Genomic DNA, 27,277 nt, shown 5'->3' with positions numbered 1-27,277 from the left:
ACTGTAAAAGTATGTGTGGCATGAGGGGGCTTTGTGCTGTGTATTTTGGGTGTGGTAATGCTTTACACAAATCTAGACATGTGATAAAATTCTGGAGAATTAGACATATGTACAGATGAATGCACCTAAAACTTGGGAAATCTCAAAGCTCTGTGAAAGTATCTATTTACTGGTTTTGCTATTTTACTGTATTTATGAAGGATGTTACTATTGGGAGAAAAGTACATGGGATCTCCCTATATGTAATTTCGCATCTTTTTGTGAATTGTAATTATTTCAAAATTTAAACTTTTTTTTGTTTGTTTGTTTTTGAGAGTCTCACTCTGTTTCTCTGAGTAGAGTTTCATCCATGCCATCATCATAGCACGTAGCAACCTCAAACTTCAGAGCTCTGGCAATCCATGCACCTCTGTCTCCCAGAGTGTTAGGATTACAAGTGACAGCCACCGCATCTGGCCAAATTGTATTTTATTTTATTTTTGAGATAGAGTCTTAACTTTGTCACCCTCTGTAGAGTGCTATGGCATCATAGCTCACAGCAGCCTCCAATTCTTGGGCTGAAGTGATACTTTTGCCTCAGCCTCCCAAATAGCTGGGACTACAGGTAACCACCACAACGCCTGGCTATTTTTAGAGACAGGGACTTGCTCATGTTCAGGCTGGTCTTGAAACTGTGAGCTCAGGGCAGTCCACCCACCTGGGCCTCCTACAGTGCTAAGATTATAGGCATGAGCCACCAAGCCCAGCCTGACCAAAATTTTATTTATTTATTTGTAGAGACAGTCTCACTTTATCGCCTTCAGTAGAGTGCTGTGGCACCACAGCTCACAGCAATCTCCAACTCCTGGGCTTTGGTGATTCTCTTGCCTCAGCCTCCCAAGTAGCTGGGACTACAGGCACCCGCCACAACGCCCGGCTATTTTTTGTTACAGTTTGGCTGGGGCCGGGTTTGAACCCACCACCCTCAGTATATGGGGCTAGCGCCCTGCTCACGGAGCCACAGTCACTGCCCTCTTGTTTTTGTTTTTTGTTTGGAAACAGAGTTTCACTTTATTGCCCTTGGTAGAGTGCCGTGCGTCATACATAGCTCATAGCAACTTCAACTCCTGGGCTTAAGTGATTCTTTTGCTTCAGCCTCCCAAGTAGCTGGGACTACAGGTGCCCACCACAGTGCCCAGCTATATTTAGAGACAAAATCTGGTTCTGGCTCAGGCTGGTCTCAAATCTGTGAGCCCAGGAAATCCACTTGCCTCAGCATCCCAGGGTGCTAGGATTATAGGCATGAGCCACCACACTCAAATTGACCAAATTTTACTTATTTATTTATTTTTATTTTTGACAGTTTTATTATGTCACTCTTGGTAGAGTGTCACAGCATCACAGCTCACAGCAACCTTAAACTCTTGGGCTTAAGCCATTTTCTTGCCTCAGCCTCCCAAGTAGCTGGGACTATGGGTGCACGCCACAATGCCTGGCTATTTTTTGTTGCAGTTGTCATTGTTGTTTAGTTGCCCTGGGCCAGGTTCAAACCCACCAGCCTCAGTGTATATGGCTGGTGCTGTAAGCACTATGCCCCGGGTGCTGAGCCCTGACCACAATTTAAAAAAAATATTTAAAGGAGCTGTGATCAGTTTCTTAGAGGCATCACATTCTAGCCTCATCTTGCTAGTATTGTGGTTTTGCCCTCACTAGGCCTCTTTCCCTCAACAGGCCTCATTTTCTTCATCTGTAAATTTAGTGCTGGACTAAATTGCTGAGGCCTTATCCATATATAAATAAAACTATATCATTCTTGGGGTTTATGCAAATTACTAGATGGTTTTGGCCAGGTGTAGTGCTCATGCCTGTAATCTTAGCATTTTTTTGAAGCTGAGGCAGGAGGGTCTCTTGAGGGTGGGAGTTTGAGAACAGCTTGGAGCATATAGAGATCCAGTCTCTGCAAAAAAAAAAAAAAGAAACAAAAACAAACAAATAATAATTAGGCTGGACAAGGTGGCTCACACCTGTAATCGTAGTGCTCTGGGAGGCTGAGCCCAAGAGTTTGAGCTTGCTGTGAGCTATGACACCATCGCACACTACCGAGGGTGACAAAGTGAGTGACTCTGTCTCACCAAAAAAAAGAAAAGTTTGATGGGTGTGGTGGCTTGCATGTGTAGTCCCAGTTACTCAGGAGGCTGGGCAGGAGGATTGCTTGAGCCTAGGAGAGTGAGGTTGCAACAAATGATCATGATACCACTTATAATATAGCCTGGGCAACAGAGCAAGACCTTGTATCAAAAAAAAAAGAAAATCATGGCTCGGTGCTGTAGCTCAGTAGCTAGGGCGCCAGCCACATACACTGGAGCTGGTGGGTTCGAACCCAGCCCAGGTTTGCCCAACAACAATGACAACTACAACCAAAAAATAGCTGGACGTTGTGGTAGGCGTCTGTAGTCCCAGCTACTTGGGAGGCTGAAGGAAGAGCTTCACTTCAGCCCAAGAGTTTGAGGTTGCTGTGAGCTATGATGCCATAGCACTCTACCCCGGGCAACATAGTGAGACTATCTCAAAAAAAAAAAAAAAAATTCCCACTGCCCCAAGTGCTGTATAACTACATGTGGCTGGGGGGTACCTTTATAGAACAGCACAGATGTGGAACGAATTTCTGTTGGTGATGTACCTTGCACATAGTAAGTGTCCAATAAATAATTGCTGAATTAAATAAAAAAAAAATTCTTAGATAATTTTAAGAAATGAATTATTGTATTATTTGGAATATTTGGTATTTTAAGGATCATTAATCTAGTTCAAACTAGCTTAAGCAATACATGGGGTTGGGGAGAAATTAATTGGTTCATATAGGCAGGAAGTCTAGAATTCTACTTGGAATCAGTTAGATCTCAATATCTGCCTTCTGCTTGACATTATTTTTGACTTTGTCTAGTGACCCAAACACAGGCCTTTGCCTTTCTATCTCCCAATTCTGCCTCTCTTTTTCATTTTATTTTTTAGATAAACTCTGTGTGGCAAGATGGAGGTATTCTAGACTCGTATCTTCTTAGGTTAGCATTCCCAGATAGCAACATCAGGGAAGTTCAGAGATTGACTCTGGTTTAGCTTAGGTCATATTTCTCTTTCCTCGAGTTCATACTGAGTATAGGGGGATAGAGTACTTGATTTCTATCTGGTCACATGTATGGACCAGTAGGGTAGAAGTTGTGGCTTTGCATTGCTCCATCCATACCATCCCAGAACAAATGGACACTTAATCAGAAGAAATTGGGGAATATTTTCTGGCCAGAATAATGTAAACAAGCAAGACACAAAACATATAAAAAACAAACAAAAAACCCCACCCAAAGTGGCAAACATCAAATTTGAAGAAAACAATTAGAACAAGGTCAATGTCATGAAAATCACCCAATTTAAGTTGGTTTTAACTTAAACTGGTTTTTTGGTCTAAGCACAGTGGCTCATGCCTATAATCCTAGCACTTTGTGAGGCTGAAGTGGGAGGATTCGTTGAGGCTTTAGTGAGCTATGATGAGGCCATTGCACTCCAGCCTGGGTGACAGAGTGAAACCTTGTCTCAAAAGAAAAGAAAAGAAAAATTGTAGGGTTTTGTTGTTATTGGTGGTGGTTCATAAGTTGGAATGTGATCTTTGTCTAGAGGAGAGAACTTCAGTGCTACTGTGTTAGGAACTTAATTCTTTTTTCCTCTTCTGTCCATTTAGGGCAAACATGAGTCCCAGCATACAGAGTCCATGGTACTTCAGTCTTCCCGGGGGGTCCAAGTGGAAGGCTGCATCCGAATGTATGAAGTGGTACATAGAATGAAAGGAAGGGTAAGTGAACCTCTGAGATATGGCAGGCTTGACCTTACGGATCCTCACTTAACTGCATTTCCCAGGGGTTAACAATGCCCTCTTTATACTGCTCATCCTTCCCATCTACTATCCATTTGGGGAAGAAGTATAATGTAGAAGTCAAGAGTAAAGTCAGGCTAGACAGGGTGCATCACACCTGTAATTCCAGGACTCTGGGGGTAGGCAAACTCAGGAGGACCACTTGAGCTTAGGAGTTCAAGACCGGACTAAGCAAGATTGAAATCCTATTTCTACTAAAAATAGAAAAATTAGCTGGGCATTATGCTAGGTGCCTATAGCCCTAACTACTTAGGAGGGTGAGGCAGGAGGATCGCTTGAGCCCAGGAGCTTGAGGTTGCTGTGACTGAGGCTGATGCCATGGCACTCTAGCCTGGGCAACAGAGCAAAACTCTTGTCTCTAAAAAAAAAAAAAAAATTACACTTGTCTTCCTTGAAATATCTTTTTCATTTTGGATTCATTATTTTTCATGTGTTCATCTGTATCTCTTTCTTTTGGGTATAGTGATTCCTGAATTATCTATAGATCCTTTTTGCCAGTAGCCAGACCAAGTATTAAAGATGAATAGCCAAGAATAAGATTATTAATCATTGAGATTTCTTTTTTTTCTTCCTGTTTTAGAGACAGTCTCACTTATCACCCTCGATAGAGTGCCGTGGTGTCACAGCTCACAACAACCTCAAACTCTTGGGCTTAAGTGATTCTCTTGCCTCAGTCTACCAAGTAGCTGGGATTACAAGCGCCTGCCATAACGCCTAGCTTTTTTTTTGAGACAGAGCCTCAAGCTGTTGCCCTGGGTAGTGTGCTGTGGCATCACAGCTCACAGCAACCTCCAACTCCTGGACTCAAGCGATTCTCTTGCCTCTGCCTCCCAAGTAGCTGGGACTACAGGCGCCCGCCACAACGCCTGGCTATTTTTTTTTTTGGTTGCAGCTGTTGTTGTTTGGCAGGCCCAGGCTGGATTTGAACTTGCCAGCTCAGGTGTATGTGGCAGGTGCCTTAGCTGCTTGAGCCACAGGTGCCGAGCCTCATTGAGACTTCTTAATTTCCAAAATTCCTAACATGACAATACCAGCTCCTGGACTGGCTGACCCAATTATCTGTGAACAGTTTATTTTCTTTTAGAGAAAAACTCTCTTTTCTCTCTCTCTTTTTTTTTTTTTTGAGACAGAGTCTCACTTTGTTGTCCTTGGTAGAATGTCATGGCATTATATCTCACAGTAACCTCAGTCTCTTGGGCTCAAATGATTCTCTTGCCTCCACCTCCCAAGTAGCTGGGACTACAGATGCCCACCAGAATGCCTCGTTGTTTTTAGAGGTGGGGTCTTGTTCTTGCTCAGGCAGGTCTTGAACTCCTGAGCTCAAGCAGTGCTCCTGCCTCAGCCTCCCAGAGTGCTAGGATTATCGGTGTTAGCTGCCAAGCCCTGCCAAGCCCTGCCAAGCCCTGCCAAAACTCTCCGTTTTTTTTTTTACATTCTTTTATTATTATTATTTTTATTATTAAATTATAGCTGTTTACATTAATGCAATCATGGGGTACCATGCGCTGATTTTATATACAATTTGAAATATTTTCATCAGACTGGTTAACATAGCCTTCCTGGCATTTTCTTAGTTATTGTGTTAAGACATTTATGTTCTACATTTAGTAAGTTTCACATGTACCCTTGTAAGATGCACCATAGGTGTGGTCCCACCAATTAACTCTCCATTTTTTAAGTTAGAAGTGAGCATTACTATATAATAAATCACCCCAAACCTTGTGGCTTAAAACAACTGGCATTTATTACTATCTTTTGTGCTTCTCGAGGTCAGGATTAGGTAGGTCAGTAGTTCTCAAAGTGTGGTTCCTGACCAGTGGAAGGTCTATCACCTGGGAATCTCTGAGAAATGCAAATCTCAGACCCCCTGACCTACAACCTACTGAATGAAAATCTCTGGAGGTGGCCTAGTCTAGTAATCTATGCTTAGCAAGTCTTCTAGGAGATTCTGGTACATGCCAGAGTTTGGGAGCCTCTGAGGTAGGTGGTTCGGGTTGAGGATTTCATGTGCTTGGGGCTGAGGCTGGAGTCATCTCAAAATCTCAAAGGCTTCCTCATTTGACATGTACCCTCTCCAGGTGGTGTCCTCATAGTATAGAAGTCAGGTTCTAAGAGCAAGCATCGTAAGAGAAACGGTTAGAGTTGTGTAGCCTTTTTAACCTAGTTTCACAAGTTATATAACCTGCTTTTATTTTTGCCACCTTCTAGTCATCAAGATAATCATGAAGATGAGCTCAGGTTGAAGTGAAGGGGATGAGAAGAATGTCAGAGAATTTGCAGATCTGTTTTAAAACCTTTATAGCACAGGTGCTTGGCTCTTGGCTCTTTTCGTTTAAAAGAAGAGGCAAGAGTTGACAGTTTTTTCTGTAGACATTCAGCTAATCTCTTCATTTTCTGCCCATGAGGCCCACCTAGATTAGACCTGGCATTGCCTAGTCTTAAACTTTTTGGTTGATCTCCTGGCAAATTGGTTCATATTCCCCTGTTTAATGTGCATTTATATGTGTGTCCTTGGGTTTTTCAAGCTCTGCTCTATTATTTATCATTTCTCCACTGACTTTCTGTCTTCAAGAAGTATGTGAAGTTTTTCCATGCTGATGATCTATCATCTCTCTCATACTTTCTCTAATATGTGGTTGTTTGTTTGGTCCATAGAGTCTCCTGTGAGGCTCTTTTCCATTTGCCTTCTTATATTGAAAGTTGTAAAACAAGTTTTAAAATGAATAGTCCAGGTACTGTGGCTCATGGCTGTAATCCCAGCACTTAGGAAGGTCAAGGCAGAGGGATCTCTTGAGGCTGGGAATTCAAGACCAGCCTGAGCAACATAGTGAGACCCCCATCTGTATAAAATACTTTTTTTTTTGTAGAGACAGAGTCTCACTTTATGGCCCTCGGTGGAGTGCCGTGGCCTCACACAGCTCACAGCAACCTTCAACTCCTGGGCTTAAGCGATTCTCTAGCCTCAGCCTCCTGAGTAGCTGGGACTACAGGCGTCCGCCACAACGCCCGGCTATTTTTTGGTTGCAGTATGTCCGGGGCTGGGTTTGAACCCGCCACCCTCGGTATATGGGGCCGGCGCCCTACCGACTGAGCCACAGGCACCGCCCTAAAATACATTTTTAAAAACTAGCCAGCTGTGGCATGCACCTGTAATCCTAGCTACTTGCTTGAGCCCGGGAGTTCGAGGCTGCAATGAGCTATGATTGTGCCACTGCACTCTAGCATGGGTGACAGAGCAAGACCCTGTCTCTATAAAGATATGTAAGTAAATAAATATAATAAATAGACTAACCTAATGTCTTGTCAATATATTTTGACATATTTCTTTTTCTTTTTTTTTTTGTAGAGACAGAGTCTCACTTTATGGCCCTGGGTAGAGTGCCATGGCATCACACAGCTCACAGCAACCTCCAACTCCTGGGCTTAAGTGATTCTCTTGCCTCAGCCTCCCGAGTAGCTGGGACTACAGGCGCCTGCCACAACGCCCGGCTATTTTTTGGTTGCAGTTTGGCCAGGGCCGGGTTTGAACCCGCCACCCTGGGTATATGGGGCCCGCGCCCTACTGACTGAGCCACAGGCGCCGCCCTATTTTGACATATTTCTATGTCAATAGGTAGCATCTCATCCTCTTTAAAGGCTGCACAGTATTCTATAGTATGACTGCAGTACAGTATATACTGTAGTATGTTTTACCATTCCTGAGTTAATTTAAGTCATTTTATATTTATTGCTGTTATCAATAGGGCTGCAGTGTGCATCCTTTTACATATACTTTGCAGTATAAGCAGGTATTCCTTAGGATAAATTCCTAAAATGGGATAGGTGTCAAAGGATATATACACTTCAAAGTTTGTGTAGTTAAAATGTCAAACTGGGGCAGTGCCTGTGGCTCAGTGAGTAGGGCGCTGGCCCCATATACCGAGGGTGGTGGGTTCAAACCCGGCCCCGGCCAAACTGCAACAAAAAAATAGCCGGGCGTTGTGGTGGGTGTCTGTAGTCCCAGCTACTCGGGAGGCTGAGGCAAGAGAATCACCTAAGCCCAATAGCTAGAGGTTGCTGTGAGCTGTGACGCTACAGCACTCTACTGAGGGTGACAAAGTGAGACTCTGTCTCTAGGCTGAGGCAGGAGAATCGCTTGAGCCCAGGAGTTGGAGGTTGCTGTGAGCTGTGATGCCACAGCACTCTACCCAGGGTGAGAGCTTGAGGCTCTGTCTCAAAAAAAAATAATAATAATAAAATAAATAAATAAATAAAATGTCAAACTGCCCTTAAAAATCATATGAGAGTACTCCATGAAATAAGAAGTGAAATATCGGGCGGCGTCTGTGGCTCAAGGAGTAGGGCGCCGGTCCCATATGCCAGAGGTGGTGGGTTCAAACCTAGCCCCGGCCAAAAAAACCACAAAAACAAAACAAAAACAAAGAAGTGAAATATCTGATACCTTTAAGTATTAAGGAAAGAGACTTTCCTTTTTGCAGTGGGGGAGAAAAATCTTGTCAGACATAAGAAGAGAAAAGCAGTGAGACAGGGATGTATGTAGCATGTTTATGGTATTAGAATAAGGATTTCTGCAGATTACCATGAAACCCTCATAAGAATACACAGTGTGGGGTGGCGCCTGTGGCTCAGTGAGTAGGGCGCCAGCCCCATATACCGAGGGTGGTGGGTTCAAACCCAGCCCCGGCTGAACTGCAACCTAAAAATAGCCGGGCATCATGGTGGGTGCCTATAGTCCCAGCTGCTCGGGAGGCTGAGGCAGGAGAATCGCGTAAGCCCAAGAGCTAGAGGTTGCTGTGAGTCCTATGACATCATGGCACTCTACCAAAGGCGGTAAAGTGAAACTGTCTCTACAAAAAACAAACAAAAAAAGAATACACAGTGTGAAAGTTTAAAAGGATGTGACTGTTTGATACTATGTTGCCAAGTCCCTGGTGTAACATAAACCCTACCTGGCAGATGGGAAGGGCTTTCTGAAAAGATTTGAGTTTAAAGACCAACCAAAGGAGAGAGGGCACTTCTGTAAAGGTTCTCTCTCTGATGGTGTGAAGGATCAATGGGAGGGCAGCCTCCAGGGGTAAAAGACAAGGTGTCCAAGGAGCTCTGGAGAGCAGGTGCTGATCCTTTCCAGGAAGGCCTGAGGCAATGGCAGGAGGAGCAAGAGAGGAAGGTGCGTGCCCTCTCAGAGATGGCATCTGAACAGCTGAAGCGGTTTGATGAACGGAAGGAACTGAAGCAGCATAAAGAATTCCAGGACCTGCGGGAAGTTATGGAGAAGAGGTTAGTCCCCTTGAAAGATGACTGGGAATGTTGGTGTAGTCAAGTAGAACTCTTTCCCAAGGGGAATCCCAGAGGGAAAGGGTTGAACAACTTCGGAGTACTTAAATTTCAAAAGAAAATAGGCAGAGAAGCTTGTAACCTGGGGAAATGACCAACTATGGAAAGATTACCAAAGTAACACAGAGAGGGAGGCTTTTAGGAGAGGTAAGACAGTTTTAGGAAACACCTCTCACTGTTCCTTCCTACGATTTTTCATTCAGCTCCAGAGAAGCCTTGGGCCATCAAGAGAAGCTCAAAGCTGAGCATCGTCACAGAGCAAAGGTCAGAGCCTGGGAGAATCAGCATGGGGGTTTTGGTGTCTGTTTATAACCTGCCTGAACAGTCAGGTCCTGACAGACCATCGTCATGGAGGACCTGGCCCTACCCTGCCTCTGTGTGACTGACCTTGGGAAGTCCTTTTCCTGCTCAAGCCCATCTAAGACATGACAGGAGGCCTTGGAGAGAGGTGATTTGATGGCCCTTTCTATAGATTCTCAACCTGAAGCTGCGGGAGGCAGAGCAGCAGCGCCTCAGGCAGGCAGAGCTCGAGCGGCTTCGGAGAGAAGAGGGCGAGGGTCGCCTGCGCAGCCTCTACGCCCTGCAGGAGGAGGTGCTGCAGCTCAGCCAACAGCTGGACGCCTCTGACCAGCACAGGGACCTGCTGCAGATCAACCTGGCGGCCTTCCGCACCCGAGGCAACCAGCTGTGCAGCCTCATCTCAGGGATCATTCGGGCCACTTCAGAGGTGAGGGGGGCTTCAGAATGACTCTGTTTTCTGTCTTTGAAATGGAGAACCTTACGAGCAAAATTGTTTTCTGATTTAAAATAATGCCTGCTTATTGGAAAAAATATTAACAGTACTTGCTAACTTTTTACCTAGAGATAACTGCTGTTAACATTTTAGTATGTTTTTTTTCTGCCAAGGTGTGGGTGTTTGTGTGTCTGTATGTGTTATTCTCAGCCCCAGTTGGACTCATGTGGAATAGCATTCTGTATCTTAGGTTAAACAAATATGTATTTCTTTTAATTGCAAGTTATTTTTTATTTTTATTTTTATTTTATTTTTATTTGTTTGAGACAGAGTCTCACTATGTTGCCCTCAGTTGAGTACCACGGCATCACAGCTCGCAGCAAACTCAAACTCTTGGGCTTAAGTGATTCTCTTGCCTCAGCCTCCCAAGTATTTGGGACTGTAGGCACCTGCTACAGCGCCCAGCTATTTTTTTTATTGTAGTTGTCATTATTGTTTAGCAGGCCCAGGCTGAGTTTGAACCCACCAACCCCAGCGTATGTGGCTGGCACCCTAACCACTGAGCTATGGGCATTGAGCCTATTGTATTTTTTTTAGAGATGGGGTGTCACTTTGTGACAGCTGGAGTGCAGTGGCACTGTTACACTCACTACAGCCTAAAACTTCTGGGCTCAAGCAGTCCTCCTGCCTCAGCCTCCCAAGTAGCTGGGCCTATAGGTGTTTACTAATTGTATTTTGAACATGCGATTACTGTAATCATTAGACATTTTCATGTATTTAAGACAGTGTTAATAGCTGTAACTATCGTATTGCATTGACATATAGTAGGCATTCAGTAAGTATTCGAACAGATGAAAATTGGATACTTCCAACACATAATCATATCAAAATGTATTGATGAAATATGCCTATTGCTGAACATTTAGGTTTCTCTGTTTCACTACCATGCCTAACACTATAATGATATTACTATATATATAGTTTATCTATCTTTCTTATTATTTCCTTGAGATAAATCCTGCAAATGGAATTACTTCATTAAAGATTTATTTAGTCAGTCCCTTGGTCAATTTGCAGATCAAAAATTTTTTTTTTTTTTTTTTTTTTTTGTAGAGACAGAGTCTCACTGTACCGCCCTCGGGTAGAGTGCCGTGGCATCACATGGCTCACAGCAACCTCTCAACTCCTGGGCTTACACGATTCTCCCACCACAGGCGCCCGCCACAACGTCCGGCTATTCCTTGGTTGCAGTTTGGCCGGGGCTGGGCTTGAACCCGCCACCCTCGGCACATGGGGCCGGCGCCCCACTCACTGAGCCACAGGCGCCGCCCTGCAGATCAAAAATTTTAAGGCGCGGGCGGCGCCTGTGGCTCAGCGGGTAGGGCGCCGGTCCCATATGCCGGAGGTGGTGGGTTCAAACCCAGCCCCGGCCAAATTAAAAAAATAAATAAATAAATAACTCGGATTTCATCTAAAAAAAAAAAAAAATTTTAAGGCGCATGATTCACATCCAAAAGTTGTATTAATTTACGCGTTATCAGCAGTGTCTCTTGCCATTTACATGGAATACGTGGCAGTATTAGATATTGTGAATTGCTTTTATCCTTGCTCATTCAGTATTTTTTTTTTTTTTTTTTTTTGAAACAGAGTCTCAAGCTGTCCCCTGGGTAGAGTGCTTTGACATCACAGCTCACAGCAACCTCAAACTCCTGGGCTTAAGTGATTCTTTTGCCTCAGCCTCCCAAGTAGCTGGGACCACAGGCACCCACCACAATGCCCGACTATTTTGGTTGCAGTTTTCATTTTTGTTTGGTAGGCCTGGGCTGGATTCAAACCTGCCAGCTCAAGTGCCTTAGCCCCTTGAGCCACAGGCACTGAGCCTCAGTATTGTTTTGGTTGTAATTTGCACTTCTTAAATTTCATGTTTTCTAGCCTTTTATATTTACTTTATGGATTATATATTCCTTTCCTTACTTCCTATTTCTACTGGAGATTATGCATTGTTAAAAATTTAAGCTCAGCCAGGCACAGTGGCTCACGCCTGTAACCCTAGCACTCTGGGAGGCTGAGGCAGGTGGATTGCTTGAGTTCAGGAGCTCAAGACCAGCCTGAGCAAGAGTAAGACCCTGTCCCTAAAAATAGCTGTGTGTTATAGCAGGTACCTGTGGTCCCAGCTTCTAGGGAGACTGAGAATCACTTGAGCTTAAGAGTTTTGAGGTTGTTGTGAGATATGATGTTATGGCACTCTACCAACGGTGACAAAGTAAGACTCTGTCTCAGAAAGAAAGGAAAAGAAAATTTAAGCTGTACACAGTGGCACATGCTTGTGGTCCCAGACACTCAGGAGGCTGAGGCAGGAGGATGACTTGAGCCCAAGAGTTCACAGATGCAGTAAGCAATGATCATGGCACTGCACTCCAGCCTAGGAGACAAAGCAAAACCCTGTCTCTTAAAAAAAAAAAAAATAAATAGGGCGGTGCCTGTGGCTCAAAGGGGTAGAGCACCGGTCCCATATGCCGAAGGTGGCGGGTTCAAACCTAGCCCCGGCCAAAAAAAATAAATAAATAAATAACTGGGGCGGCGCCTGTGGCTCAAAAGAGTAGGGCACTGGTCCCATATACCGGAGGTGGTGGGTTCAAACCTGGTCCTGGCCAGAAACTGCAAAAAAATAAATAAATAAATAAATAACTGGCTCAGCACCTGTGGCTAATAAAGTGGCTAAGGTGCCAGCCACATATACCTGAGCTGGTGGGTTCGAATCCAGCTCGGGCCTGACAAACAATTAATGACGGCTGCAATAAAAAAAAATAGCTGGGCATTGTGGCAGGTGCCTGTAGTCCCAGCTACTTGGGAGGCGGAGGCAGGAGAATCGCTTGAGCCCAGGAGTTGGAGGTTGCTGTGAGCCGTGATGTGACGGCACTCTACCCAGGGCGACAGCTTGAGGCTCTGTCTCAAAAAAACAAATTTCATTTCACTTGAGAGAATTCACTTGTTAAGCTACTAATTTGATAAATGGTTGGGTTCATTTGTTTTATATTGCTTTTGATTTTTAAGAATTTTTTTCAACCAGATTTTTGTTTTATAATTATGTAAAACATTTACATGGTTCCAAAGTGAGAATTACAAAACAAGGTATACTTACCAAAGTCTAACTTCCTTCCCTTTTATCTGCACTCTATTCTTCTCCTCTGCAAATGACTGTTTCTGTTAGCTTTTTGGTCTTGTGTCCATTGTTTAAAAACAAAACCAAAGATATATGTGTGTGTGTGTGTGTTTTTGTGTCTTGAGATAAAAGGCAATTTACTATATGCACTGTTCTGTGCCTTGCTTTGTTGTACTTAGCAGTGTAATCTGGAGATCACTGCTTAGCAACATAGAGGTTTTCCTTATTTCTTTATATAACTACATGATAGGGTGGCGCCTGTGGCTCAGTGGGTTGAGTGCTGGCCCCATATGCCAAGGGTGGTGGGTTCAAACCCAGCCCCGTCCAAACTGCAACAAAAAAATAGCCGGGCATTGTGGCAGGCGCCTATAGTCCCAGCTACTCGGGAGGCTGAGGCAAGAGAATCACCTAAGCCCAGGAGTTGGAGGTTGCTGTGAGCTGTGTGATGCCATGGCACTCTACCAAGGGCAATAAAGTGAGACTCTGTCTCTACCAAAAAGAAAAAAAATAAATAAATAACTACATGATGTACGTATTGTTTCCAACATTTCTGATGTAAACAAGTTAAGGGGCTTTTCCCTCATAACTAAATTTCCATCTGAGATTTATTTGATGTTTGGTGGGGAATGAAGATCTTTATTTTACAAAATATTTATACCATTTTACCACCACCTTCCCATCCTGATTTGTGTATATGTTTGATTATATGAAATACTATATCCTAGAAGTTCATTCTCTGTACCCTTTTGTTACCTTGATTGTGCTTTTATTCCTATACTTTTCTTAATTCACAATATTGGAATAAATGTGATTTTATTCTTACACCAGGATGATTCCTATTTTAATTTATTTAAGTTTATAATTTTAATATGTAAAGGAGAAACCTAACCATGAACTAATAGGTAGCTCCCCAAAGTAGATTGTTTATTTTCTTAACATAGGGTCCTGGAGGGCCAGGCACGGTGGCTCACACCTGTAATCCTAGCACTCTGGGAGGCTGAGTTAGGTGGATTGATTCAGCGTCGGAGTTGTAGACAAGCCTCAGAAAAGTGAGACCCATCTCTACCAAAGTAGAAAAACTAGCTGGGTGTGGTGGCAGACCTCTATAGTCCCGAATACTTGAGAAGCTGAGGCAAGAGGATCACTTGAGCCCAAGAGTTTGAGGTTGCTGTAAGCTATGATGCCATGGCACTCTGCAGAGTGACAAAGTGAGACTCTGTCTCAAGAAAAAAAAAAGAAAGAAAAGACAGGGTGTTGCAATGTGCCTTGGGCTAGAGTGCAGTGACATCATCATAGCTCATGCCAACATTAAAGTTCCAGATTCATGCGATCCTTCTGCCTCGGCCTCCTGAGTAGCTGGGATTACAAGTGTGTGCCACCACGACTAGCTAATTTTTCTATTTTTCTGTAGAGATGATGTCTCACTACATTGCTAAGTCTGGTCTTGAACTTCTGGCTGCAAATGATCATCCCACTTCAGCTCTCAACAAAACTTCTTTTTCTTCTTTATTCTTCCACTATCTTGGACAAATTGGTTTAAAATATAGGACCCTCTGGCTTGGCGCCTATAGCTCAGCAGCTAGAGAGCCGGCCACATACACCAGGGCTGGTGGGTTCGAACCTGGCCAGGGCCTGCCAAACAACAGTGACAACTACAACAACAACAAAATAGCTGGGTGTTGTGGTGGGCACCTATAGTCCTAGCTACTCGGGAGGGTGAGGTAAAAGAATCACTTAGGCCCAAGAGTTTGAGGTTGCTGTGAGCTGTGACATTACGGTACTCTACTGAGGGCAACATATGGTAGTGAGACTCTGTCTCAGAAAAAAAAGAAGAAGGACCTCAGTGATTTAGTAGACAAGAAGATTGAACATGTTTATGGGAGAAAATGGTACAGAGCTTCTTCATTTTATAATCTGGTAATAAAATTCTAATGAAAAAGCACATTCGTTGGTTCTGCTCGCTGATGCATGTAATCTTAGTACTCTAGGAGGTTGAGAAAGGAGGATGTGTTGACCTCTGGAGTTCAAGACTAGCCTGAGCAAGAACGAGACCCCCATCTCTACTAACAATAGAAAAAATTAGCTGGGCATGGTGGTCTACACCTGTAGTCTGAGCTATTTGGGAGGCTGAGGCAGGAGGATTACTTTAGCCCAGGAGTTTGAGGTTACTGTGAGCTAGGCTGATGCCACGACTCTCTAGTGTGAGAGAGTGACACTTGACTCAAAATAAATACGTAAAGAGGCTGGATGCCTGTAATCCTAGCACTCTGAGAGGCCGAGGCAGGTGGATTGGCCTGAACTCACAGGTTCAAGACCAGCCTGAGCAAGATCGAGACCCTGTCTCTAAAAATAGGTGGGCTTTGTGGTGGGCGCCTGTAGTCCCAGCTACTCGGGAGGTAGAAGCAAGAGAATTGCTTGATCCCAAGACTTTGAGGTTGCTGTAAGCTATGATGCCATGGAACTCTACCAAGGGTGACTAAGTGAGACTCTGTCTCAAAAAAAAAACAACAAAAAAAAAATGGTGAAGTTGGTTTTATTGTTAGGAAATCTATTCATGAAATTAATTTAATAGGTTAAGGGATCAAAATCATAAGTTTACCTCATCAGATATTTTAAGAATAATATGCTAGACTTCAACAATCTTTCCTAATAGAAAAAGAAAAAACTTATATTAAACTAAGAATAAAAATGTATTCTTTGGCCAGCCGTGGTGGGTCATAACTGTAATCCTATCGGCTCTGGGGGTCTGAGTTGGGAGGATCACTTGAGCTCAGGAGTTCAAGACCACTTTACCCATGGTGACAGAGTGACACTCTGTCTCCAAAAAAAAAAAAAAAAATGGAAATGAAACAGAATAGCAATCCCAGAAGAGACAATTTTTTTTATAGGTAATTTATGTATTGCATAATATGAAGGTATCATTTTAAATCAAGGGGGAAGAGGTGGATTATTTTGAAAGAGAACTAACAATAAAAATAAAGATTACATTTGTACCATATTGTCATGTATTCCATGTTTCTTGGATATTTAAATATAAAAAGAAGAAACTACCAAGTTTAGTGGGAAAAAAAGTAAATATGTGCATTATATGAAGGTCCTTCTAAGGGTAGCAGTAACAGCAGATGTTATAAGGAAAAGATTGGCAGCTTTGAGTGCAGGTTAAAGTCACATTACAGATTAGGAAACATATCTAACATATACAACAGACCAAATTTTAATGTCCTTCATACAAATAGAGTTATTTTTAATTTATGGAATAAAAGGCTGGGTGTGGTGGCTCATGCCTGTTATCCTAGCACTCTTGGAGGCTGAGTCCTGTGGATTGCTTGAACTCACAAATTCAAGACCAGCCTGAGCAAAAGTGAGATCCTGTCTCTACTAAAAATAGAAAAATTGAGGCAAGACAATCTCTTGAGCCCAGGAGTTGGAGGTTGCTGTGAGGTATGACGCCATGGCACTCTTTAGGGTGACAGCTTGAGACTGTCTCAAAAAAAAATTTTTTTTAATTATGGAATAAAAGATAAATGAGGGCCAAGGTAAGAGGATTGCTTGAGGTCAGGAGTTTAAAACCAGTCTGGGCAAGAGTGAGAACCTGTCTCTACTAAAATAGAGAAAATTAGGCAGGTATTATAACATGCACCTGTAATCCCAGCTCCTTGGGAAGCTGAGGCAGGAGGATTACTTGAGCCTAGGAGTTTGAAGCTGGAGTGAGCTATGATAATGACACTGCACTCTAGCCTGGGTAATAGAGCAAGACCCTGTCTCCCCCATTCCCAAAATGAATAACTCTCACTTTCCACTTCCATCCCAATAATGGAAAAAATGAGCAAAGGACAGGACAAGGAGCTTAAAAAGGCAGAAACATAATTATCCAATAATTATGAAAATAAGTTCAAAATCACCATTAGTGTATGCAATGCAAATTATAACAGTATCATTTTTATCTAGTATATTGTTTTTTTTTTTATCTAGTATATTGTTAACAAACTTTAAAAAATTACTCTGGCAGCACATAAATAAATTTATATTTAGAAACTGAATTGAGGGCGGCGCCTGTGCCTCAAGGAGTAGGGTGCTGGCCCCATACACCGGAGGTGGTGGGTTCAAACCAGGCCCCGGCCAAAAAAAACAAAAACAAAAACTGCAACAACAAAAAAAGAAAGAAAGAAAAGAAAAGAAATTGAATGTGAGCTGGGCCTGGGCTCACACCTATAATCCTACAGCTCTGGGAGGCCAAGGTGGGTGAATTGCTTGAGCTCAGAGTTCAAGACCAGCCTGAGCAAGAGCAAGACTGTTGTCTCTACTAAAAGTAGAGAAACTAGCTGGGCATTGTGGATGTGCCTGTAGTCCCAGCTATTTGAGAGGCTGAAGCAAGAGGGTCACTTGTGTCTAAGAGTTTGAGGTAGTTGTGAGCTATGACACCATGGTACTCTATCCAGGGCAACAAACTGTGACTGTCTCAAAAAACTAAAAAAAGAAACTGAATGTGAAAGTAAATTGGTATTACATTCCAGCGAACTGGAAAGGATTATCAACATGTTGAAAGTGAGTACTTCATTAGTGCAACAATTCTTTTTTTTTTTTTTTTTTGTAGAGACAGAGTTTCACTTTATTGCCCTCGGTAGAGTGCCGTGGCTTCACACAGCTCACAGCAACCTCCAACTCCTGGGCTTAGGCGATTCTCCTGCCTCAGCCTCCCGAGTAGCTGGGACTACAGGTGCCCGCCACAACGCCTGGCTATTTTTTTGTTGCAGTTTGGCCAGGGCCACCACCCTCGGTATATGGGGCCGGCGCCCTGCTCACTGAGCCACAGGCACTGCCCAGTGCAACAATTCTAATTCTAGAAATTTATTGACTTGTGTTGGGTATGATTTAGTCCTACAAGAGTAACTAGGGTATGACCACTAAGTACTGTCTCTGTCACTTTGACAGAGTGGCTATCCCACAGCAGAGGACCAAGCCGAGGCTGAACAAGCTCTTCAGGAAATGCGGGACCTCCTTACAAACTTGGGACAGGAGATTACCAGAGCCTGTGAAGACAAGAGGAAGCAGGATGAAGCCGAGGCCCAGGCAAAGCTACAAGAGTCAAAGATGCAGCAGGGACCGGAGGCTCACAAAGAGTCCCCAGCACCTAGTGAGGGCCCAGGAGGGAAACAGAATGAAGGTAGGTTCTGATGTGGATATAGTCCTTTAACTAGGTATAAGTTTCCAAATGTGATAAGAAACAAGAGTGGGCTCAGTGCCTATAGCTCAGCGGCTAGGGTGCCAGCCACATATACTGGAGCTGGCAGGTTTGAATCCAGCCTGGGCCTGCCAAACAACAATGAAAAAATAGCTGTACCTTGTTGGGGGTGCCTGTAGTCCCAGCTACTTGGGAGGACTTGGGAGGCTGAGGCAAGAGAATCGCTTAAGCCCAAGAGTTTGAGGTTAAAGATGGAGCTGTGACGCCATGGCACTCTACCAACAGCAACATAGTGAGACTGTATCTCAAAAAAACAAGAAACGAGTGTGTTCTGAATATTGTGTTAAGCTGTAGGGCAGTTAGCCATCACCTTACATAATGTATTATATTCTGATTGATTAACATGGAACCTGATTTCAGATTCCAACACTTTCCATGAGGACTTGAAAGGTTTTTTTTTGTTTGTTTGTTTGTTTGTTTGTTTATCAGGCCCTGGCTGAGTTTGAACCTGCCACCCCTGGTGCACGGGGCAGGTGTTCTAACCATTGAGCATGGGCTTCTAGCCTGAAAGTTTATATAATTCTAGTAGATATATGATTATAAGTATTGCTGTGCATGGTGGTAGCTGAGTGTAGTGGCACAGGCCTGTAGTCCTAGCTATTCAGGAGGCTGAGGCAAGAGGATTGCTGAAGCCCAAGAGTTTGAGCTTGCTGTGAGCTATGATGATGCCACGGCACTCTACCCAGGGTGATAGAGGGAGACTCTGTCTCAAAAAAAAAAAAAAAAATAGATAAATACATAGATACATAAAAATGTACAGATAGATGCTTGTCCAGTACGTATGAGAATCAGTATATACAGTATATACAGTGTTTAAAATGCTGGCTCTGGAGCCAGATCAGTGAGAATCTAGTTTTTCTGCTTAGTAGCAGCATGACCATGGCAAATCATTTAACCAACCATGTCTATTTCCTTATGTACAAAATAGAGATGCTAATCGTATCAACTTCATAGTTATTGTGACACTTAAAGCAATTAATAAAGCACAAATAAAGTGGCTAGAACAGGTTCTGGCTCATATTACATGTTCTGTAAATATTAGCTATTATCAAAGCCTCTCTTTTACCCCTCAGACCTCCAGATGAAGGTACAAGACTGTACAATGCAGTGGTACCAGCAGCTGCAGGATGCATCCGCACAGTGTGTGCTAGCCTTTGAGGGTCTTACCAACAGCAAAGATGGGCAGGTAGGGGCAGGGTGTACAGTGGGAATTCTCTGGGCTTGATGGTGCTCACAGAATGACAATCTCATGCCCCATGTGGCATCTACTCTGCTCTTCAAAACACTGTTCTTAGGCGGCGCCTGTGGCTCAGTAGGTAAGGCTCCAGCCCCATATACCGAGGGTGACGGGTTCAAACCCGGCCCCGGCCAAACTGCAACCAAAAAATAGCCGGGCGTTGTGGCAGGCGCCTGTAGTCCCAGCTACTCGGGAGGCTGAGGCAGGAGAATCGCTTAAGCCCAGGAGTTGGAGGTTGCTGTGAGCTGTGTGAGGCCACGGCACTCTACCAAGGGCCATAAAGTGAGACCCTGTCTCTACAAAAAAAAAAAAACAAAAAAAACACTGTTCTTTTCTGGCAGGCCAAAAAGGTAAAGATGGACCTTCAGAAGGCTGCTACCATCCCAGTGAGCCAAATCTCCACCATTGCAGGTAGGTCAGAGGAGTTAAGAATGTGGTCCTTCACTTCATTGTATTATTTGACTCCAAATCTGTTTATCTGTAAAGTTTGTATAAATGGTTCCTGCATAAGGTTTCTATGAAAAGAATATGTTCGAGCAAACGTTGACAGTGGGATCAGGTATGTATACATTACATACATCCTATTTTTCTATTCCATTTCCTCTTCAACACATGGAAAGTAATCATAAGACCTATGTTTGTTGACTAATTTTATTATAATAAGGTGTCCATTCATAGTAAACTGTTGAGCTTGGCTCTTAATTTTAAAGTAAAAATGACTGCCAAGAGTATCACTAGGGGAACCTAGCCAGTGACTTTTGGTGTTTGCTTTTGTTCTACAATATAGCTTTTCCTAACTCCAACTTGCCTTTTTAATACTTGAGGACTTGTTCATTTTTTTTCCAGAGACCGAGATTTGGAAAGTGAGAACCAAACAGGGAAAAGTCCCTGCTTTAGAGTCACAAGTTCGTTTCTTTTCTTTTTTTTTTTTTTTTTTCTGAGACAGAGCCTCAAGCTGTCGCCCTGGGTAGAGTGCCGTGGCATCACAGCTCATAGCAACATCCAACTCCTGGGCTCAAGTGAGTCTCTTGCCTCCGCCTCCTAAGTAGCTGGGACTACAGGTGCCCACCACAACACCTGCCTATTTTTTGGTTGCAGCCGTTATTGTTGTTTGGCAGGCCCGGGCTGGATTCGAACCCACCGGCTCAGGTGTACATGGCTGGCACCTTAGCCGCTTGATCCACAGGCGCCGAGCCAAGTTCGTTTCTTTTTATTGTTTTTTTTTTTTCTTTTTGAGAGAGAATCTTGCTCTGTTGCCCAGGATAGAGTGCAGTGGCCTCAGCCTGGCTCATAGCAACTTCAAACTCTTGGGCTCAAGGCCTCCTGCCTCAGTCTCCAGAGTAGCTGGGACTACCGGCCACTGCCATGATGCCTGGCTAATTTTTCTGAGCTCAAGCAATCCTCCCATATTGGCCACCCAGAGTGCTAGTATTATAGGCATGAGCAATCACACTAGGCCCAGAGTTTCATTTCTATAGGGCCTCAGATATGGAAGCCTCTAAATTACAGACTGAGCTGCCAAGTGGCTGGGGAGTATGTACAATTAAAAAGTTCCTCTGTCTTGTAGTGGCTCCCATTCTCCTGATTCTCTGTTGTTACCCAAATGTTGCAGTTCCTGCCCCTGAGAGGCAGTATGACAAAACTTAAGTATCACTTTGCTGCCTGAAATCCTACCTGGATCAGGGCAAGGTATAAATAAATAAACATGTATCACTTTGTGGAACTGAAAGTGCCATGTCCTTTGATAGTAACAGCAAAGAGAAGAGGTTGACTGGACAGCTGCCCTATCTATCACTACTCTCCACCTTGCCCTCAGTCTTTTCTCAGTTCACTGCAGACAACTTCACTTCCTCCTTCATTAGAAAATGAGGAGCCCAGAATGGGCTCCTCAGATACCTGGCCTTCCACTGTGCCACAGCTGCATTTACTTCTTTTTTTTGTAGAGACAGAGTCTCACTTTATGGCCCTCGGTAGAGTGCCGTGGCCTCACACAGCTCACAGCAACCTCCAACTCCTGGGCTTAAGCGATTCTCTTGCCTCAGCCTCCCGAGTAGCTGGGACTACAGGCGCCCGCCACAACGCCCGGCTATTTTTTGGTTGCAGTTCAGCCGGGGCCGGGTTTGAACCCGCCACCCTCGGTATATGGGGCCGGCGCCTTACCGACTGAGCCACAGGCGCCGCCCTGCATTTACTTCTTAGTCTCCTGTGTCTCAGGATAAGCGTCCTTCTGCTAGGCTAACCCTTCCCCTCTGCCCAGTCCCTGCCCCCCCACCCTCCCCCCACCCCAGCTCCTGCCCATCAATTGTTGCCCTTGGCCTGTTTTCTGCAATTGCTCTCTTCTACAGGCTCTTTTCCCTTGGCCTTATTTATTTTTTGATACAGAGTCTCATTCTGTTGCACAGGGTTGAATACCATGGCATCATAGCTCACAGCAACCTCAGACTCTTGGGAACACCCAGTTATTTTTAATGAGGACAGGGTCTTGCTCTGGCTGATCTTAAACTCCTGATCTCAGGCAATCCACCCACCTCAGCTTCCCAGTCTATATTTTCCTTGAGCTTGTCCCTATGTCTCCATCATGACTCTGAAGGTTTTAAGCGTTTACAGTCCAGCCAGACACAGAGCAGTTCTATAGTTAGTACTCAGTAAATGCTGAGTGTATAACAGATGACCTAATTCCTATGTCTTTAAGGGAGATGGATGTCCATTTGCAGTTAATTTGGGAGGACAATTTAAATGGGGATATGGTGGTGGTGGTGCGATGTAGAGGAGGCCATGTCAGGCTGAGGTGTGGGAGCTGACTCTCCAACTGGAGAGGAGTAGAGAGGGGCTGAATGGGGTATTTAGTTAGCCAGTGAAGTTTTTTGAAAATGCCATGAAAGTAGCTCGTAGAGTGTAACTTAGCAGGACCATGAGCTGGGTACATATGTATGGAAATGTACATATTTTTCACATCTCAGTATGTTTGGGATTATGGGATTATTAAATTTGTACTTTGGATGGTGTCTCATTATTTGATTATTGGTTGCCTCTTGCTTTTCTTCCTGAGAAATGTGATTGGCATGCCCTCTCCCCCAACCAGATTACTATTAGGGAGGATATTTGCAAGACTTTTATAACATTTCTTGAAATGAGTAGGAACTTGGCAGGGTATTTCTCAACTGGAGATGCTATGTTAATTAAAACTTTGATTGGACCAGTTGCAGTGGCTTACACCTGTAATCCCAGCACTCTGGGAGGTTGAGGCAGGTGAATTACGTGAACTCACGGGTTTGAGACCAACCTGAGCCAGAGTGAGACCTTGTCTCTAAAAATAGCCAGGTGTTGTGGCAGGCGCCTGTAGTCCCAGCTACTTGGGAGATTGAGGCAAGAGAATCGCTAGAACCCAAGAGGTTGAGGTTGCTGTAAGCTATGACGTCATGGCTGTCTACACAGGGTAACAAAAACTTTGATTGTAGGTAACAGAAAGTAATTCAGATCTACTTAAGCAAGAAACAAAAGTGTGAACCCTTACACAAAGATATTCATCCAAAAGATAAAGGAGTATTTTACAGAGCCCAGTGGCAGGAATGTGGTGGGGAGTCAGGAACTGAAAACTTTAGTTCTTTTGAGACAGAGTCTCACTTAGTCACCCCGGGTAGAGTGATGGCGTCATAGCTCATAGCAACCTCAAATTCCTGGGCTTAAGCGATGCTTTTATCTCAGCCTCTCAAGTAGCAGGTACTACAGGCGCCTACTACAACACCCTACTATTTTTATTTTTTTTATAATTTATTATTATTTTTTTTTTGCAGTTTTTTTTTTGGCCGGGGCTGGGTTTGAACCTACCACCTCTGGCATATGGGGCTGGCGCCCTACTACTTTGAGCCACAGGTGCCGCCTCTATTTTTACTTTTTTATTTTATTTTATTTTATTGAGACAGAGCCTCAAGCTGTCGTCCTGAGTAGAGTGCTATGGTATCACAGCTCACAGCAACCTCCAACTCCTGGGCTCAAGTAATTTTCCTGCCTCCATCTCCCAAGTAGCTGGGACTACAGGCACCTGCCATAACGTCTGGCTATTTTTTGGTTGCAGCCATCAATGTTGTTTGGCAGGCCAGGCTGGATTCGAACCCACCAGCTCAGGTATATGTGGCTGGCGCCGTAGCCACTTAAGCCACAGGCGCTGAGCCATGCCCCACTATTTTTAGAGATGGGGGTCTCGCTCTTGCTCAGGTTGGTCTTGAACCTATGAGCTCAGGCAATCCACCCATCTTGGCCTCCTTAGTGGTAGGATTTCAGGCGTGAGCCACCACGCCTGGCAAAACTTTAGTTCTTTTTTCTTTTCTTTTTTTTTTTTTTGTAGAGACGGAGTCTCACTGTACTGTCCTCGGTAGAGTGCCGTGGCGTCACACAGCTCACAGCAACCTCTAATTCTTGGGCTTACGCAATTCTCTTGCCTCAGCCTCCTGAGCAGCTGGGACTACAGGCGCCCGCCACAACGCCCGGCTATTTTTTTGTTGCAGTTTGGCCGGGGCTGGGTTTGAACCCGCCACCCTCGGCATATGGGGCCGGCGCCCTACTCACTGAGCCACAGGCGCCGCCCACTTTAGTTCTTTTTTCACATCTCATCTTCTCTCTGGTCATCTTCATCCTTCTTTTTTTTTTTTTTTTTGAGACAGAGCCTCAAGCTGTCGCCCTGGGTAGAGTGCTGTGGCATCACAGCTCACAGCAACCTCCAACTCCTGGGCTCAAGCGATTCTCTTGCCTCCACCTCCTAAGTAGCTGGGACTATAGGCGCCCACCACAACGCCCAGCTATTTTTTGGTTGCAGGCGTCTTTGTTGTTTGGCGGGGCAGGGCTGGATTCAAACCTGCCAACTCAGGTGTATGTTGCTGTTGCCTTAGCCGCTTGAGCCACAGGCGCTGAGCCTCCATCCTTATTTTAAGATGACTATTCTTTGGTCCACGTGGCACTTTCAAGGCCCCATTGTTCTTTCAGAGTCAGCATCTTCAAAGAATTGACTCTTAATCTACTGACTGGCTCAGCGTGGCTATCTCTATTCTAGGTGTAGTTGGTATGGGGATGTGATACACAGGATCTGTGATACACAATATTGACAACCCACTTCAGTGCCCCTGAGGACAGAGGAAGGCAGATCCCAGAGAAGAAGGAACGTCATTATAAGCTAGGAAGATTCTTTTTTTTTTTTGTAGAGACAGAGTTTCACTTTATGGCCCTCGGTAGAGTGCCGTGGCGTCACACAGCTCACAGCAACCTTCTACTCCTGGGCTTAGGCAATTCTCCTGCCTCAGCCTCCCGAGTAGCTGGGACTATAGGCGCCTGCCACAACGCCCGGCTATTTTCTAGTTGCAGTTTGGCCAGGGCTGGGTTTGAACCCACCACCCTCGGTATATGGGGCCGGCGCCCTGCTCACTGAGCCATAGGCACCGCCCAGCTAGGAAGATTCTTGAGAAGGTTTTTCCTAGAGATTCACCTGACTTCTCTAGGGATATCAACCACAGCCTGTGGGATCTATAACACAATTTAACACCTCTTTCTATGCCATTTATCTGTTTTATGTATCAGTTTCAGAATTAGTTCATTCCCAAATAAGGAATTCCTTTGGAAAAGTACTATGACTTGCATACTTTTTTTTTTTTTTTTTGGGACAGTCTCACTATGTCGCCCTCTGTAGAGTTCTTTAGCGTTACAGCTCACAGCAACCCCCAAACCCTCGGCCTTAAGTGATTCTCTTGCGTTGGCCTCCCAAGAAACTGGGACTACAAGCACCCACCACTACGCCTGGCTATTTTTTGTTGTTACTGTTGTTTAGCAGGCCTGGGCCAGGTTCAGACCAACCAGCCCAGTGCATGTGGCTGGCACCCTAACCACTGAGCAACAGACACCAAGCTGACTTGCATACTTTTGCATCCCCTTATAACATGTGTTTATTTGGGTGGCGCCTGTGGCTCAAAGAGTAGGGTGCTGGCCCCATATGCTGGAGGTGGCAGGTTTAAACCCAGCCCCAGCCAAAAACTGCAAAAAAAACAAACAAAAAAAAACATGTGTTTATCTGATAATTATATATTCTTCTGTATCAGTGTTTTTGTTTTTGTTTTTGTTTTTTTTGAGACAGAGTCCCAAGCTGTTGCCCTGGGTAGAGCGCTGTGGTGTCATAGCTCACAGCAACCTCCAACTCTTGAGCTCAAGCAATCCTCTTGCCTCAGTTTTTCTATTTTTAGTAGAGATGGGGTCTCGCTTTTTTGCTCAGGCTGGTCTTGAACTTGTGAACTCAAGCAATCCATTCACCTTAGCCTCCCAGAGTGCCAGGATTACAGGTATGATCTACTCACATGGCCTGTACTGGTGTTTTAGCTCTAGGCTCTGAACTTGTTTAGGATTATACAGCTGGATTGCTATAGACCCTTTGTTATTACAGTGATGAAAAAGAGATTGATCTACGGTTGTATCTTTTAATTATCTTTCTCTCTGTCTTGCCCAGGTTCAAAGCTGAAGGAGATATTTGACAAGATCCACAGCCTGCTCTCTGGAAAACCTGTTCAATCTGGTGGGCGCTCTGTATCTATCGCACTTAACTCACAGGGGCTGGACTTTGTCCAGTATAAACTGGCAGAGAAATTTGTGGTGAGATACCTTATTGTCAGAGGTATGGGAAGAAGAGTCTGGTACACAAGATTTCAGCCTTCCTCAGGTATTAATTTAAAACTGTACACATCTCTGCGTTCCCAGAAACAAGGCGAGGAGGAGGTGGCCTCTCATCATGAAGCAGCATTCCCTATCGCAGTGGTAGCATCTGGGATCTGGGAGCTCCACCCCAGAGTTGGGGACCTCATTCTTGCTCATCTACACAAGAAGTGTCCTTACTCTGTTCCTTTCTATCCAGCTTTCAAGGAGGGAATGGCTTTGGAAGACTATCAGAGGTAAAGTTGTTTTTCTCCCTACTCACTTTCCCTAGAGTAATTAATCAAGTATAAATAGAACTGAAATTTGTTTTCCCTCCTTCTCACAGCTACACTTATGTACTTTTTTTTTTTTTTTAAGAGACAGAGTCTCACTTTATCACCTTTGGGAGAGGGCCATGGCATCACAGCTCACAGCAACCTCCAGCTCTTGGGCTTAGGTGATTCTCTTGCCTCAGCCTCCTAAGTAGCTGGGACTACAGGCGCCCCCCACAACATCTGGCTATTTTTTGTTGTGGTTTGGCCGGGGCTGGGTTTGAACCCGCCACCCTTGGTATATGGGGCCAGCACTCTTATGTACTTTGAATGTTCTATCAAAAATATGTCTTTTGGCTTGGCGCTGGTATCTCAGTGGTTAGGGCGCTGGCCACATACACCGAAGAAGGTGCATTCAGACCCGGCCTGGGCCTACTAAATGAAGACAACTGTAACAAAAAAAATAGTGGGGCATTATGGTGGCCTCCTATAGTCCCAGCTACTTGGGAGGCTGAAGCAAGAGAATTGCTTAAGTCCAAGAGTTTGAGGTTGCCATGAGCTGTGATGCCATAACACTCTACTGAGGGCAACATAGTGAGACACTGTCTCAAAAAAAAAAAATGTCTTTCATGCAAACTGGACAGCCTTTGGGACTTGTGAATTTAGGTACCAATAATCAGTATAGTTTAATAGAAAAAATATTGCATCTTGGAAGTTTATTGCTGC

General features: G+C 44.3%; 1 protein-coding gene across 5 annotated transcripts in view; it reads left to right on the top strand.

Annotated features, from left to right (window-relative positions):
- The window catches only part of GLE1 (GLE1 RNA export mediator), a 53,142-nt gene that overhangs the window by 15,497 nt on the left and 10,368 nt on the right, over positions 1–27,277 (top strand). For all 5 annotated transcript variants that reach the window (XR_008374184.1, XM_053561115.1, XM_053561092.1 and 2 more), the window contains 9 exons: positions 3,713–3,823; positions 9,033–9,181; positions 9,442–9,502; positions 9,711–9,965; positions 18,067–18,298; positions 19,450–19,562; positions 19,955–20,024; positions 26,098–26,240; positions 26,346–26,536. Coding sequence is in view for 4 of the 5 variants with exons in the window: in XM_053561115.1 (XP_053417090.1) it covers positions 3,713–3,823; positions 9,033–9,181; positions 9,442–9,502; positions 9,711–9,965; positions 18,067–18,298; positions 19,450–19,562; positions 19,955–20,024; positions 26,098–26,240; positions 26,346–26,536 (1,325 nt within the window). In the remaining variant the exon portion in view is untranslated. The remainder of the gene's footprint in view (positions 1–3,712; positions 3,824–9,032; positions 9,182–9,441; positions 9,503–9,710; positions 9,966–18,066; positions 18,299–19,449; positions 19,563–19,954; positions 20,025–26,097; positions 26,241–26,345; positions 26,537–27,277) is intronic.

This window comes from Nycticebus coucang, chromosome 2 (assembly GCF_027406575.1).
Source record: "Nycticebus coucang isolate mNycCou1 chromosome 2, mNycCou1.pri, whole genome shotgun sequence".
Lineage (NCBI taxonomy): Eukaryota > Metazoa > Chordata > Mammalia > Primates > Lorisidae > Nycticebus > Nycticebus coucang.
This window is presented reverse-complemented; position numbering and strand designations above follow the sequence as displayed.